Source organism: Anabrus simplex, chromosome 2 (assembly GCF_040414725.1).
Source record: "Anabrus simplex isolate iqAnaSimp1 chromosome 2, ASM4041472v1, whole genome shotgun sequence".
Taxonomy (NCBI): Eukaryota; Metazoa; Arthropoda; class Insecta; order Orthoptera; family Tettigoniidae; genus Anabrus; species Anabrus simplex.
The window spans coordinates 1022668580-1022684645 of record NC_090266.1 but is presented as its reverse complement, the minus strand read 5'-3'; the positions used below and the strand labels follow the sequence as shown (position 1 = coordinate 1022684645).

At 39.5% G+C, this 16066-nt stretch overlaps 1 protein-coding gene across 5 annotated transcripts in view; it reads right to left on the bottom strand.

The window, feature by feature from the left end:
• melt (melted) overlaps positions 1 to 16066 on the bottom strand; it is a 611799-nt gene that overhangs the window by 543042 nt on the left and 52691 nt on the right. For all 5 annotated transcript variants that reach the window (XM_067141908.2, XM_067141909.2, XM_067141912.2 and 2 more), the window contains one exon: positions 9341 to 9515. In XM_067141908.2, the coding sequence (XP_066998009.1) occupies positions 9341 to 9515 (175 nt within the window). The remainder of the gene's footprint in view (positions 1 to 9340; positions 9516 to 16066) is intronic.

Sequence of the window (16066 nt, the reverse complement as noted above, 5' to 3'; positions counted from 1 at the left end):
AACATGCTGTGATTAAATAAATAGTTTTAAACATTTCGTTGACAGATGTATATACATCTTTTGTAATATATTATTGAATAACAATAGAAAAGTTACCGTAGATAAACTCATCGCTGAGAAGAAGAAATCCTCAGGAAAATAAAAATGTACAAACTGAAACCTTAGGAATTCTTAGGTAAGTTTTAAGTTGCAGCTTAATTTCTAAGAAAGGTTTCAGACTTTTGTTGTGAATTGCCATCATGCATTTTCCTAGTAACATTAAAACTTTTTGTATACGTATTATGCGTTCTAATCTTTTAAAGATACCGTGTTGAGTTACAAGTGACAGATGTCATCATAATTTTACGTAAAGAAATGTACATGTACTGCCCTTCCAGTTTTCTCCCCGCATAAAACTCGTGTAGTATACAAGCCTAAGTAAAGCCACAATTGAAGGAGTGTTCAATTTTATCGTTAAGGTAAAATAAATGAACAGTATCATGGTGAAAGTGAGAGCGGGCCCTACACTGCCATGATGAACGCCAGCCACTAGCGTGACGTCACGGTCCGAGCCTTGTGGCCTGTCTATCTAGTGCGGCCTTGGTAGGGTCTGACACATCCCACTCTGAAGAGTCTAGTGTCAGACCTAAGACGAAACGCTGGTTAATAGAGCAAACGCCGGAAAAGCCATCCATCTAATTTTTGATCTGATTTTTGATATGCTCTATTGGTGGCAAAGAATCTAATTCCCTCCATGGGAACTTAGAATTTCCATTTGGAATTGCTAGGCGGGCATTAATTCCATTGTGGAGTTTTATCTCCCGTATGCAGTTATCAGACTGTGCTTCATAAATAAGCTTCTGATAAGTTCTCCTGCATACACCCCAGCGTCAGTGGGTAGGGTCTGACACATCCCACTCTGAAGAGTCTAGTGTCAGACCTAAGACGAAACGCTGGTTAATAGAGCAAACGCCGGAAAAGCCATCCATCTAATTTTTGATCTGATTTTTGATATGCTCTATTGGTGGAAAAGAATCTAATTCCCTCCATGGGAACTTAGAATTTCCATTCACACGGTACATCGTTAGGACATATATCCTATCTCGTGCCGCTACGCGTCCTAACGCATGAAGACCGAGTACGAAAGTATCTTCACGCGTGTTGCGAGAAGTGCGTTCCGATGGGGTATCCCACTACCTCGAAACAAGAGGGAAGAAAGTGCGGTGCGCTCACTGTGGTAAAGCTGCCAGGAAACAGTGCAAAAATGTAAAGTTGGCCGCCACGTCCTTTGCTACGAGTCATTTCACTCACGCTAAACCAGACTGGATGAAGAGAAGCAGAGTGTAACCTCAAAACGCAGACTAAACTGTTTTGAAATTCTACACGTAGTTTTCCTTTTTTGCTTTTTTCAGTGATCATACTTTCTCAAAATTTGGTATTGTGTGTATAACAAGTAATATAAACATACGAATACTGTCCTTTTGTTTTGAAACAGTATGCATTCTAAATTGAGAAGAAAATGTTCCTCATTTATGTTTTGAATCATGTTTTTTAAATATTTTCTGCTTATTCAACACTTATGTGACTAATATTCACTAACTGATTAATTATTACATTTATATAAGCTTAAAATGCGAAGAAAAGTTCCTTTTTTTTGAGCATGTCTCTTACCCTACCCGTTCATGCTCACCGTCGACATATGTCGACACGGTAAATCTCCGTGAAAATATGTTAATGAAACCTAAAATCATCATAAGCCTTTCATTTAGGTTACAAACAACTGTACTTACGAAATATATTGCAATATTCCACAGAAAAATAATTTGGGCAGATATGGGTTAATGAAGATGCTGATGAGATGTGCTGCTTGGTGTATTTCTGTAAAAAATCTATGAAAACCGGATTATGCACAGCATTCCAAGGGATATTTGCTGCAACTAGGGCTCTACACATATCAACATAGAAACCATTATGGGTTGTAGGAGACACAGATTTTTTTTTCTATTTGCTTTACGTCGCACCGACACAGATATGTCTTACGGCGACGATGGGATAGGAAAGGCCTAGGAATTGGAAGGAAGCGGCCGTGGCCTTAATTAAGGTACAGCCCTAGCATTTGCCTGGTGTGAAAATGGGAAACCACGGAAAACCATCTTCAGGGCTGCCGACAGTGGGGCTTGAACCCACTATCTTCCGATTACTGGATACTGGCCGCACTTAAGCGACTGCAGCTATCGAGCTCAGTGAGAGAGAGATATAGTTTGGGTGAGCAGAGTCTGTCTAATGTTACTTTTCATAGCTGCTTTCGCTTTGTGACCGGCAGTATCGGCATGCTGCTGAAGGTGGCATATTTTCTCATGTGAAATCTAAAACACAATAAAGTGATGACAATTAGAGACTACGATGAGGAATAGAAAAGGTGAGCTATTGAATAAAATTTGTAATACTGAACTATTTAAATTAAGCAATTATTACTCTAAAATTAATTAAGAACAAGAACACTACAGTCCCTGAAGGGCCTTGGCTTTCAATAACGGTTGCTGCCCAGCTCATGGTCTGCAGATATTGAGTGGCGTGTGGTCAGCACGATACATCCCTCAGCCGTATTGCCTTGCCTCCGTGACCCCTGCCCACTGTAGCTTCTCAACTGTCCTCACGATGCTGGGTCAACACCGTTCCAGACCTCATAGATTTCTTAATTACTGCCGGTACTGGAAATCGAACCCAGGTCGCCTGGACTAGGTCTCTACAATTAATTAGAGGAGCCAATATCAAATCCTTAGTTTTAGATTAATATGAAATTTAAGATGCACATACCTGTTTATTGCAGTACTGGCAGAAAATAATCTCGCCATCAAAAGTCATCCCTGGAAATTGTACAAGCCATTGTTGTATAAGCGCACTCTTAGATGATTTCGTTTTAGGCATGATGAACTATATTCACTTTAACAGATGTTCTTTCACTGGCGACTTGACACAGTATGTCCCTTCTTACTACCTGCTCCTTGTTCTTCCTAGATAATCCTGCCTCTCACCCCGTCACTCGACACAGTACGACCTTTACTACTTGCTCTTCTTCTGAGCTAATCCTCCACCTCCACCCTTCACTCAGCATTCCTTTAGTGACAGTTACCGGGAAAGAGTACATTTCTATGAAAAACCCACTCTCTGCTGTTCTGCTCGTTCCAGGGATGTCCATTGTGTGATTGTAAAAATTACAGAAGTTGAATTTTATTTTAAATGTAGAAAATAGGCATTTTTAGGCACTAAAATAGTAAAATAGGCTCTAAAGTTCCAAATAGGCATTTTAGGGCACTATAAATCTCTATTAATGTACGGGATTTATCATGAAACGTAAACATATTTTTAAAAATCATGTTATTTTGTAAGGAACGAAATAAGTATTTGCCTTAAAATCCCAGGTCTAATTATAAGGTATTGAGATTAGTGTTTAAGTCATTAGTATTAAGTAGAGCTCTATATGGGGTTGAATTATGGGGTTTAGAAAAAAGGGTTATTTTAAATCAAATTATATGCATATTTAGCAAGACAGTCATGAGTCTGCCACATTGTACAGCGAATGTGGGGGCGTTATTATTATGATGCGGTGAGTATCTTGAAGTGGAATGCGTCAGATTATTGAATTATTGGATGAACCTGAAACGAGGAGATTGGGGTCAAGTGTTACAAGCTGAAAGGTATGTATACCGATTGTTGGCTGTCGAAAATGAAAATCTAGGTCGAGAATTTGGGCATGGGTCATATTTGGCTAGAGATATGGAAGGGTAAGGATAGCAGAAGTCAGAGGGCTATGATAGCAAGAATAAAGGACATTTAAAAGCAAAGATTGGTAGAAGAATGCAGTGATAGAGCTTCGCTCAGTTTATTCTATAAGGTACTCCAAGTCTCCAATATAAACATAAGATATGGGGATAGATGTAAGAAAGGTGGTTTAGAACAGTAATCTACGTGCAGTGCCACCTTGTACCGGTGGCATTCAAATTAAGATTCATTACTCAGACCCCTTGTCACACAGACTTTGCATCTCCGTGATGGGATAACCATCTTCGTTGTTGGGGGTATTTTGGTTGGAAAGTATCCCCAGGGCCTCCCCTGAAGTCTCAGTGGTGTATCTCCAGGGCTTGGGCATCCTCATTTTGGATAATCAGGCAAGGTCACACTTGCCAACAGCTGTTCGGCCAAATTGATCCGGAAGCTAGTAAAGCCTGCTCGCTTCTTGTCAGGGTTGAGGCGGCAATGAATGAGGTTGGAATTCAGAAGTGTCATGTCTAACATGTAGAACTATATATTTTTGTATCCTTTTACATACTTCCTCATCAAGGGGAATGATGCAAGTCTCTGGTCATGGGAATCAGCACCACCCATTCCACAGTTGTAGTCAAATAGCACCGCATCGAACGAATACCTACAGCCATTCATTTCTGGTCTCCGCTACGAGGTTATGGAATACGATCCCGGATGATATTAAAAAGTCTTGCTCGTCTAGGACATTTAAAACAGCCTACATGAATGTAAGAGTGAATGACGTGTGAATGAAACCAAAAATGACGTACTAGATTTAAGTTCTTAGGCTATCCCATTTACGTCCTTACTACTCTCATTTAAGGCTATAGACTGTTCATAGAAATAGACTACATAGTAACATTGATTTTAGTTCACTCAGATCGTAACATACTAGTTAATTTATTTTAGCCTTATATTTGAGTAAGTTTTTCTTTAAGCTAGTTGTAGATATATTCTTTAGGTTATAAGTTGATATATTTTTTTTGTTATTATCCACTCTCTATTTATCCTTTAATTTTTTATCAGTAGTAACCTTAATTAATTGTATTATTGTAATTCCTTATCTGACATATATATCTCAATAACAGTAATTGATTACAATGATACTTTAGATTAATACTGTAAAAATAAAAAAAGTGTATGTGGTTAAGTGTAAGAGAGGGCCAAGAGCCCTAACTTCACCACTTAATAAAGACACAAATAATAAATAAATAAATAAATAAACAACAAGATTGGGTCTGAACTTCTTCTTGCCATCATACTTTACCACTTCAAAGTAATCTGGCCTTCATCTCATCCACAGATACAGGAAACCAGTGTTCCTTTTCATATGACATTACCCTATTTATATCCTCGGCAGATGATACAAGATATTTACTTGCGCAGGCATTTGTCTCTTTAGTTAGATGCTCCCAAAAGTCTACTGTTAGAAATTTGTTCACAACTTGCAGTTCATTCGGGCATTGTCCTAGATGCCTTTGAGCAACACAATTTATTTCACCATTTTCGACACATGAATGATACTCAGGAGTATTACTTACGTGTTCCCAGTTCCATTACCTATCATGTATAATATGATTAGAAGCTGTTGGTGTGGCATCAGATGTAGGCCTAAAATTCAGCGACACATTTGATGCCAAACAGCACTTTGTTCACCCCTACCAGCGCTCACGTCAATGTCACACAAAGTACATTCACTACTTTCACTTCCACTAAATTCTTCATTGCTTATTTCTGTATCATCGTCACTCTCTTCTAAAAATTCCCTTATAATCGCTCCGTCACACAACTTGGAGGCAGCCATGATTTCGCTTACGATTAGGTTGCTAAGATACAGGTTATTCTTTCCACGGAATAACTGCACAGAAGTGTTTATCGAATACATCAATGGAATAAAACAGTGCTTCCATCTGTCAAGAGGTTACCTTACTAATATATAATTCTTTCACAAAGGAAACCGGCTTGTAGCGGGTCCGGAAATAAATACTATGCGTGGACGGAGAGATCCGTCTTTGTACCGGAGTGCAGTCGAGAGCCAGGACGGAGAGATCCGTCAAAGTACATCAAGTGGCTAGGTACTAAGGACCAGGAGATGTGTAGACAGAACGATGAGCGAAAATTTTTAGTATGGATAGTGAAACAGTGAAGGAAACTTGAATAAATTTTTATGTACAGTAAAAAATCATGTCAGTGTTTTCCGGGCTTGTAGGCCGTTGTCCAGGAGCGAGTGAATGTCCTGACGTTTCACCGAAGACTGCGTTCGGCATTGTCAAGGGTTCCGACTGACTTCGATAGCAGTGAAGCTCCCGGTGAAATGAAGTGCTGTTGTAATTCCACCTTGGCGAAGACAGGCAACTGATAACCCGTTGCTTTCTTCTGGTCTGCCGCGGTCAGTGTACATCGGGCTCCCTAGCGCTTCAACCATTGGCCGAAGAACAGCCAATCAGCGACCGCCCCCCACCTTAGCGGCCAATAGGCGAGCAGCGTACCATATCCTGCACTATATAAGTAGGTGGAATTACAACAGCACTTCATTCCACTGAGAGCTTCGCTGCTATCAAAGTCAGTCAGAACCCTTGACAATGCCGAACGCAGTCTTTGGTGAAACGTCGGAACATTCACTCGCTCCTGGACCACGGCCTACAAGCCTGGAAAACGCTGACATGATTTGTAACGCCGGCTGTGAAAGCCTCAATTGCTACATACAGTAAAAAACTATATCTAAAGAAAGTGAAGGGTATTGGATGTTAACATAGTTGGTTAGAGATAAGTGAAATAAGTGTTGAAATTAACAGGCTTCGGAAGAGCAAGAAGTGTTTACTTAAGCGCTTAGAGAGTTTGGTATTTAAACAAAAAGGAGGCCAGCAAAAGTAGAGCAATAAGTGGGTTCATGTGCACTCAGCGGTTTTAAAGGTTTTGATCAAGTCAGCATGGAGTAGTAGGTTGTCTTACCAGACAAGCTGGCTTAGTCAGATGAAGTTAAAAAGTTGCATTTACTTATTTCTTGTGTTATGTAACCTACTGGGTACAGGTTTCGTAGCATTTCTTTCACTTTCAATAATTTGACATGTGCTCATTTCTCACTATTTAGAATCTTATGTCTGGTAAGAGATGGTAGGGAGATAGGGGAAGGTGGAGGGCAGGACAAAACCGTAAGAGGACGGGATAGGACGGGCCTATCCCAAATGTATGCAGAGAGTCTGGAAAAGAATGACAGAGACATATGTCAAGAGAGGAGTGAGGGAGGCGGCGCACATGAGGAGATGGATTTCCGCCACATGTGGCCGGCCGCAAATGGAATGGCGAGAGATTTGCACTGTCAGCTGGTAGGGGATGTTGGGGTCTTCCCTTTGGGCCCCTCAGGTAGGGCCAGGCGTGTCATCCTTGGGAGGGCGGCTCCTTTCCTCACCAGGGGGGATGACACAGCCGGACAGTAGTTGTAGGAGTGGCGCCTTGCACGTGGACTGGTTTCTCGCGGGTGTAGGGGGCCAACAAGTTAGTTGTAACATTATAGAGTTGTAGGGTTGGCCATTACACATGGACTGGTCATCCACCCATGTAAAGGGCCGCTCAGTAGATTTAGTTGGTGTGTTTAAAGTTCTGTTTATAGTTGTTCAGTTTCGTTGGTTTTAATGGTTCTTTCTGTTTTATGTAATCTGGCATTGTGAACATGTATATGGGCGAAAAGCCCATAATGTTCAATAAATTACTATACTATCTGTTGAGAGGTCAGACTAACAATTCATCAAAAGGGGGCATCAATCCTTTAGCAGTTGCAAAGGTGTGGCCTGGATGATTGACCGAATGTTGGAACATTGAGTTGTTGTGGCTGATAAGAGACTTTGAGGAGACAAATACACTAAAGTCAGATTTAAATGGTGAAAGTGAGGTGTACTTGCAAGAAGAGCACAATTTCTGGTCAACCAACTATAGAATTACTGTATCAACACAAAATGAATTAGGGGAACTGCAGGATTTAAATTAACCAACTACAGAATTACTGTATCAAGACAAAATGAATTAGGGGAACTGCAGAATTTAAATTAATAGCAAATAAGAAATAGATCTAAACAGTACATTACCACAACCAGGTGAGCAAACAGATTATCAAGATGGAAACCAAGCCCAATGCCCACCACCACAACACAGCTCTACATCTCTACGAATTAAGCAGATGAGAGAAAAGAAAATATACAAAGAGAATAACAGACATGATATACCTTAGGGTTTACTCCTGTAAAAACAGCTATGGGAAATATTTCAGCTTTGAACTGTGGCCCGTAAGGTTCTGTCATCTGAGCTTCAATACTACGCAAGTTGTTTAAAGGATTCTTGTTCTTATGATATTTGTGCAGTGGGTCAGTTATTTTTCTGACATCGTCACACAGCAGTCTTTGCAGGTGCAATGATGATACAGTATATAGGTTTCAAAATAAGCAGTGGTATAGAAACCATATGTTGGACTGGAAGAAACTTCCTACGAGCTCATACAGATACCAATACAATGGTCGTGAAATGGACTATGAAGTTGAAAATGAAGAAAGTAAGAAAAACAGAGACAGAGCATAGGGAAAAAAGAAAAGGTAATGTTATTGGTTTTACATCCCACTATCTATTTTTACAGTTTTTAGAGACCCCAAGGTGCCAAAATTTCGTCCCACAGGAGTTCTTTCAGTGCAAGCAAATACTCCAATATGAGGCTGGCATATTTGAGCACCTTCAAATACCATCAAAGTGAGCTGGAATCAAATCCACCAAGTAGGCTCCAAAAGTTAGTTCTCTACCGTCTGAGCCATTTAGCTTGGCAACATAAACACCAAGTGGGCAGTCCTAAGAAATTATATCTGGAGGACTGCTGACGAAAAGGTACGCATGTATGCAAAATAAAGTAGGAAGCTGACAACTTGTGAGACACTAGACCTGTTAGTGCGATGTAAAAGAAAAATTCACTAGACCTGACAGATGAATGACTGCAAGAAATGGAAAGGGTTAAAAAGAGTAAAAGGCAACTGACATTTATGTTATTCATTTTAACATCCCAGCTATTGCTATGGATTTCAAGAGATGCTAGGTTTTCAGAATAATGTCTAGCAGAGTTTCTTGATGTGCCAGAAGCCAAAGTTATGGATTTGACCCATTTTAACACCTTCAAATGACCTTAAACTCAGCTGAGTTCAAATCTGTTATTTTGAGAACAAGAATCAATAAACAACTATGCCACTGAAGTGAGCTTATAGACGAGGGAATATTACAGTATTACAAACAAAAAAATAAGTAGTTTATTGGAAGATCTATACTGAAGAATATTACAGCTCTCACCAGACCATTCAGTAAATTATAGCTAATTCTTAAATGTGTCAAGTTCATTTTTGCTACAATGCTAGCATGTAAGTCAGTATATATTCACTTATTTTACATTAATGGAAGCCATTTACATTCCACCTGGAGACTGAGAGCTCTAGCTGAATCTGTAACTGCAAGGTTCTACTAGTTGTACTACAAACTCTCCTTATGAATTTGTAGATGGTAGTCTGTAATGTAACTAAAATTAACTCACCTGAGATGATGGAATCAATTATAAGCTGGATGTGCTTTGAAAGCAAGTCTGCATTTTCAATAGCAGCCAGTGACAAATATGACGACATATTACGCGAAAGTTCTTTGTTTCCTTTATGCAAGAACTTTACAGCGACGGGTAATGCTCGCTTCATCACATCTTTCTTGCTGTAATTCTGAAAAACCAAGATTAGAGAAAACATCTCTGATGAACAAAAGAATGAATATTGTAATATCTTAAATACTAATTACAACAAACACATGAACAACAGACCAATGAATATTGCAGATTGCCAACATTCACTTTTGACCTATAGTGCTCTTAAATATATTTTGTTTTTTAAGATTAGATGAAGATCCCTCCACACACAGAAAGATCACAAAACTACAATGAAAAAAAAAATCTTCATCACATACATTACATATACTCAAAGCTTCTACCCCGTTCTTCAGGTTAAGTTTATCATAGTTTGCATATATCTTGTCCTAATTATTTAATTCTGCAACAATGATGATGATGATGATGATGATGATGATGATACAAGTAGTAACTTATTTAATTTTTATATCTTACTGATGAAATTCTGCAATACAGAAGACTTTAAGTAAATAGCACCCTGGAGGTCAAGAGATATCAGGAGTTACATAGAATTCATTCATTCATACCAGTGTTTCAATAATTTGTAAGAAAGAGACCTTGAAAATCAGCCTAGCCTGGAAAAGACAGTGGTACCTAATAATATGTCCCAGAGAATAAATTACATCAATTAATTTGTCATGATGCTGGCCTTGGAGTATTTCCAGGCATCATATATATAGTGAGGCTAGAAAATAACTCCCAAATGTTCGCTTTTGCCAAATACCTGTGGCCATGGCAACAGTAAGATATGTAGTGGTATGTGCTTGTCGATCTATCTATCTATCTATCTATCTTACTGAATGGCTCTGACGGTTCAGACGCTGGCCTTCAGACCCCACCTTGGCAGGTTCGATCCTGGCTCAGTCTGGTGGTATCTGAAGGTGCTCAAATCTGTCAGCCTCGTGTCGGTAGATTTACTGGCAAATAAAAGAACTCCTGCAAAACAAAATTCTGGCACCTTGGAGTCTCAAAAAATTTCAAAAAGTAGTTAGTGAGTAGTTAGCACACGTGAACAATAGCTTGCAAGTTAAGTCAGTAAACTTTTGTTCCTGACACACAGCAGAATATCTTAAGCATTAGAGTAGACCACGAAGTCAATGTGAAATTTCTCATAAAATTTGGAAAATTTACTAATAAAGACATACACCTTAATGATGAAAGTTGAAGATGAATTAAAAAATCAGTTCCCTAACTGACAGTTGAGTATTAATTATAAGCAAACCTAATTCCATGAACATTTACTCTAATCGACATTTCTGTGTGTGGAAATATCTAATGGATGAGATGGACAAATAATGAAGGAAACTTTTTCTTGTAATATGGTAAAAGTGCACAAAAACCTGCAGAAGTGAAACCATACAATATTTCAAAACCTTACAAAATGTAACAAATGTACAAATGAATATATTGACCCTAACTGGTAAAACCAAGAACTCATAGATATGATGCAAAGAGAAACATATCTATATTAGGGTCTGAGCAAAACAAAATGGAGAAAGACAGGTAGCAAAGTTCTCAGAGGTGGCTACAAATTATATTGGTGTGGACTGGAAAAGGAGGCCAAAAGTGGTGTGGGATTTTTACTGACAAAAGATATGGATGGCAGGTCAGAAGTTTCCTACAAGAAAGACAGGATCATAAAATTATCTACACAATTATAATCAACAAATTACGTGCCTGGATAAGTGTATGCCCCACAGACTGGATGCAGTGCTGATGATAAAGAAAAATTTCTTCAAGATTTAAGATGATGTAATCGATGAAGAAAACATTATTATTACTGGAGACCTACATGCACAAGTTGGAGCAAACAGACAAGGCTGTGAGAATATCGTTGGGACACATGGGTTTGGAAACAGAAATGCAGAATATCATTATAAAATCATGATTATCATAATAATCATGTGCTTCCAGCGTGAAAGCTGAATTGTTGACCAATATCAAGGTCATTCCCAGCGGAAGTATGGACAGCAAACATTGATTGCTGATCATGGACTTGGGCCATATGACAAATAAAATTCAGAAGAAAACTTTTTTTTTGCTATTGGCTTTACGTCGCTCCGACACAGATAGGTCTTATGGCGACGATGGGACAGGAAAGGGCTAGGAATGGGAAGGAAGCGGCCGTGGCCTTAATTAAGGTACAGCCCCAGCATTTGCCTGGTGTGAAAATGGGAAACCACGGAAAACCATCTTCAGGGCTGCTGACAGTGGGGTTCGAATCCATTATCTCCCGAACACTGGATACTGGCCGCACTTAAGTGACTGCAGCTATCGAGCTTGGTCAGAAGAAAACAAAGAAGAAATGAAAAATAAGGACATGGAAATTAGAAAAAGCTCAGTTCCAGGAAAAATATCAGAACAGAATACAACAAACCCTACCATGGGGAGAAACAACAACAGTAGAGGAAGAGTGGAAAATTTTTGAAGATACATTTGCAGGAGAACTCTGTGGGTAAACAGGATCGAAAAAGAAGGAAAAAGAGACATGTTGGTGGCACGACAAAGTCAAAACAGCCATTAAAGCAAGAAACCAAGCCAAAAAGGTGCTAGATAAAGAAAAACAAAAAACTATCCAAGACCAAGTAAGCCTAGAAATTAATACACTACAGGAACTTTATAGACAAAGGAACTAAGAGGGTAGTAAAGAGAGGAGAAGGATAGAGCATGGAATGAGTTTGTAGATAAATTGGAACTAGACAGGAGAGGAAATAGGAAATTATTGTATTGTACAGGGTAGTCAAGAACAGAAGGTATGAACAAGAGGATATAAAGACAACAGAAGAGGACAACGGAACCTTAGTGCAAGAAGATGAAATCAGGAATGAATTGAAGGCCCCCCCGGAAGAAGGGTCTAAGCCACATTTTTCAGCAAGTTGAGTTTTTTGTGGAATAAGGGTCTATATCATCTCAGGTTATTGCATGCAAACTATGATAGTCATACCTTTCACAGAAATAGGTCATTTGTCTGTTAAAAAATTTCTTTGCCTGGAAGAAGGGTCTATGCCACTCATTCAAGATGGCAGCCAGTGTGTTGAATCTTTTGTCCAACGAGTTAAAAAACTTGAATAAAACCAGAAAAACTAAGATAAATATGGGTAACTGGAAGGATAAAGAACATAAAAGGAAACGAAATAGGGGTGAGGCTTATACAGCAACGAAAGGCGTTATAAAAGAAGCAAAAACGAGGCCACAACAGACGAGTGGAATAAGGGTCTATAATAAATGGGTTATGTTGTGTTGTGCTTAGAATAAATTTGGTCATTGTTTAATATATAATGCATTATACAAACCATTCATTTAATTATCATTACGGTAAAATGGTATAGGGTATAAAATTATAATAATTTTCTGCTTCTTCGTTGTTTCGGGGCCGTGTGTATGATCCAGAGTTCTGTAACAAGAATGGGTGTATTCAGCTCACTGACTGTGAAAAGGAGGAGTAGTGTACAGAATACTATACCATGGACCTCAATGAGCAGTCTTTGTTTCTTGTGAATAAGTGCCTCAAAATCTCTGAACCGAGAAGGAGGTATAATCAGAGAACAGATGCCACTTCACGTCGGAAACATTCTTTTGAATACCACGTTCCAGCAAAAGGTAGTGACAGTAGTTCACTGCAGGTTTGTAAAATAACTTTTTCAGACATGTTTAGTCTGTCTGTCCAGAGTTCTGACTTCAAAGACGCGAAATGTTGGTCAAAGACCCTAAATTCAAGGTTATTGAAGCAATGTGACTGAAGTTTTCTGAAGATGACCCCACATATGTGTTTATGGGAAGATGCCACAATTTGATTGTTCCTCGAGAAAGATATACCTTAGTTAAAGGTGTAAAGAACAGACGGAATTAGCCACTATTCCTGCCACAAAAATTGCCACAACTCTACGGCTCAACGCTGCCCATTAAGAAAGAAAAAAGAATGACCTACTGAAGATGTGTGACTATATGTTCAAAATGAGAAATGGCCTTTTTACTACATTAATAAGGTTAATTTGTGATCATTCGGTTTTCAAGTGGTCTTTAAGCATTCTGATTTATTTCAAAATATATATTTTTCATTTTCTCATTATTCAGACGTTTTTTCGGTTTCCTGAACATTTTAGTTTTGTGGCATAGACCCTTATTCCGGGGGGACCTTCAATTTAAGACCTTTTTTGATAATCTCTTACATGGAGTAACGAACACTACATCAGACAGCGAGGAACCCTGTATTAGTAACAAGGAATGTAGAAGCATAGAACCCCCAATTACATGGCTGGAGATGGAAAAGTCCATGAAAAGTATGAGGAAAGTAAAAGCAGTTGGAGTAGATGAGTTAAGTACATTTATGTTGTGAGCAGCAGGAACTCCAGCAGTCCAGTAATTATATAAACTCCTTAACACAACATGGCAGGAAAACACTATCCCAGAAGACTGGAAGAAGGGTATAATTGTACTTCTTTTTAAGAAGGGGAGTAGATGGAAATGCATCAACTACCGTGGAATTACTCTGCCCTCTCATGGTCTAAACCTTCTAGGAAAAAATCATAGAGTAGATTAAGAGAAATTGTAGAACCTTTATTGGAAGGGGAACAATATGGTTTTAGGCCTGGAAGAACAACTGCAGACTTTATCTTTGCTGTCGCGATGTTAATGGAACTATTCCTAGACATCGAAAAGGCTTATGATAACGTACAAGGGGAGCATATCTGGAAATGCCTAAAAGAGCTGGGAGTTTGTAACAGTCTCATTGCAAAAGTGAAGATGCTGTATGATGAAACCAGAAGTTTTGTGCAAGTAGGTTGAGGGCTGTCCAAATGGTTTGAAACAAAGACAGGAGTACAGCAAGGCAGTGCTTAGTCACCCCTCTTATTTATCACTGTGATGGATGCCATAATAAAGGCTCTAAAAAGGAAGGAGCAGCAGGACACGCAAGCTTTCATCTTTGCAGACGACGTGGTGATCCAGGGTGAAACCGAAAAATGATGTGGAGAAAAATCTGTAGAAATGGAGTCAAGAGTTTAAGAGGTATGATTTAAATATCAACAAGGCTAAGAAGGTGGTGATGAAGTTACAGAAGGGAGATGACAAACCACAAATCAGAATAAATTACACCAAACTGGACAGTGTTCCAACGTTTAAGTACTTGGGTAGTATAGTATCTAAAGACAACCATGCAAAGTATGAGGTGGACAGTCAAATTAGTAAGGCAACCCAATTTTATCAACAAGTAAGACAACTGCTGTGGGATAAACAAGTACCATTAAAAGCAAAGATGACATTATATAAATCATATTATACACCCATCCTCACGTATAGCTTGGAAACTACCATGTTAACGAGACAAGACAACTCAAAACTCCAAGCTGCAGAAATGAAGTTCCTACGCACCATGATACAGAAGACCAGGAAGGACAAATTCAGGAATGAAAATGTCCGAGAGGAGGTGAAAATAGGAGACTCCCTACTACAGAGGATACAGAAAGCAAACTGAAGTGGTTTGGCCATGTAAGAAGGATGAGTGCAAGCAGGACTGCAAGAAGTGAATATGAAAGTGAAGTAAAAGGAAGAAGACCAGTGGGCAGATCCAGAGGAAAGTGGGCAGATCTGGTGAAGAAAGATATCTATGAGAGAGGACAAGATTGGGAGAAGATCAGTGGCATATACTGAGGGCTACCAAGGCTATCAGTGAAGCCCGAATCGCAACTGAGAATGATGGAAGTCTAAAGCACATTATAATGTAAGCATCTGAAACATTGCTCCATTTACAAAACTTGAAAGTAGTGAGATAAAACATCGCACACATTTCTGAGAGCAAGGCATCGGAGACCGATATTGCAGCCCAGACTCTCACCCCTCTCCCCTCGACTCGCCTCGCCTCGCCACGCGCGGCTTGCTGCTGGATATCGGATAGGAACGGGGACCGGTGGAGGATAGGTGTGCTAGGCTTCGGTCTGTCAGATCGCCACTGCTAACTATCAACCATGCGTTACTCATCGTATATACTTCCTCACCTCATACTTCTGACTTATGATATAGATAAGAGAGTGCGGGTATTCCTCAGTCCCGTTTACTTCTACATCCTTGTAGGAAGAGACTGCAGGGCTGCTATTAGAGGAGCAAGACAGTTTTATTTTTATTGGTAGATTTGCTAAAATGAATAATAATAATGGGATGTGGCATCTATATTGGCTTGGTGTTGACCTAATGGGGATAAAATGAATGGCGAATACGTCAGAAACACCCAGTCCCCAAGCCAGGGGAATTAACAGTATGAAGGGGTTGATTCTGGAAAATGAACCGGGACCATCGGACCAAAGGTAAACGTTCTATCCATTTAGCCACAAAGCCGGACTTTCATTTGCTGATCCTTAGGCTACCATCTCCACTGATCAGGGGTTGAGCATTGGCAGTAGCAGAGGCCAGGGCAGTAGCCTGTAAAGCAGCCTTGACAACACAGCAGGCTTCTCCGTTGGTTACTGGCTGCACCTCAAAATGCTGAAAGCTTGACATTCACTAAACCAACCATCGAAAAGAGGTAACGTAAGTCTAATGGTAGCCCATGTCTTAATCCCAGCATATGCCACTGGAGAAGATTATGAGAGAACA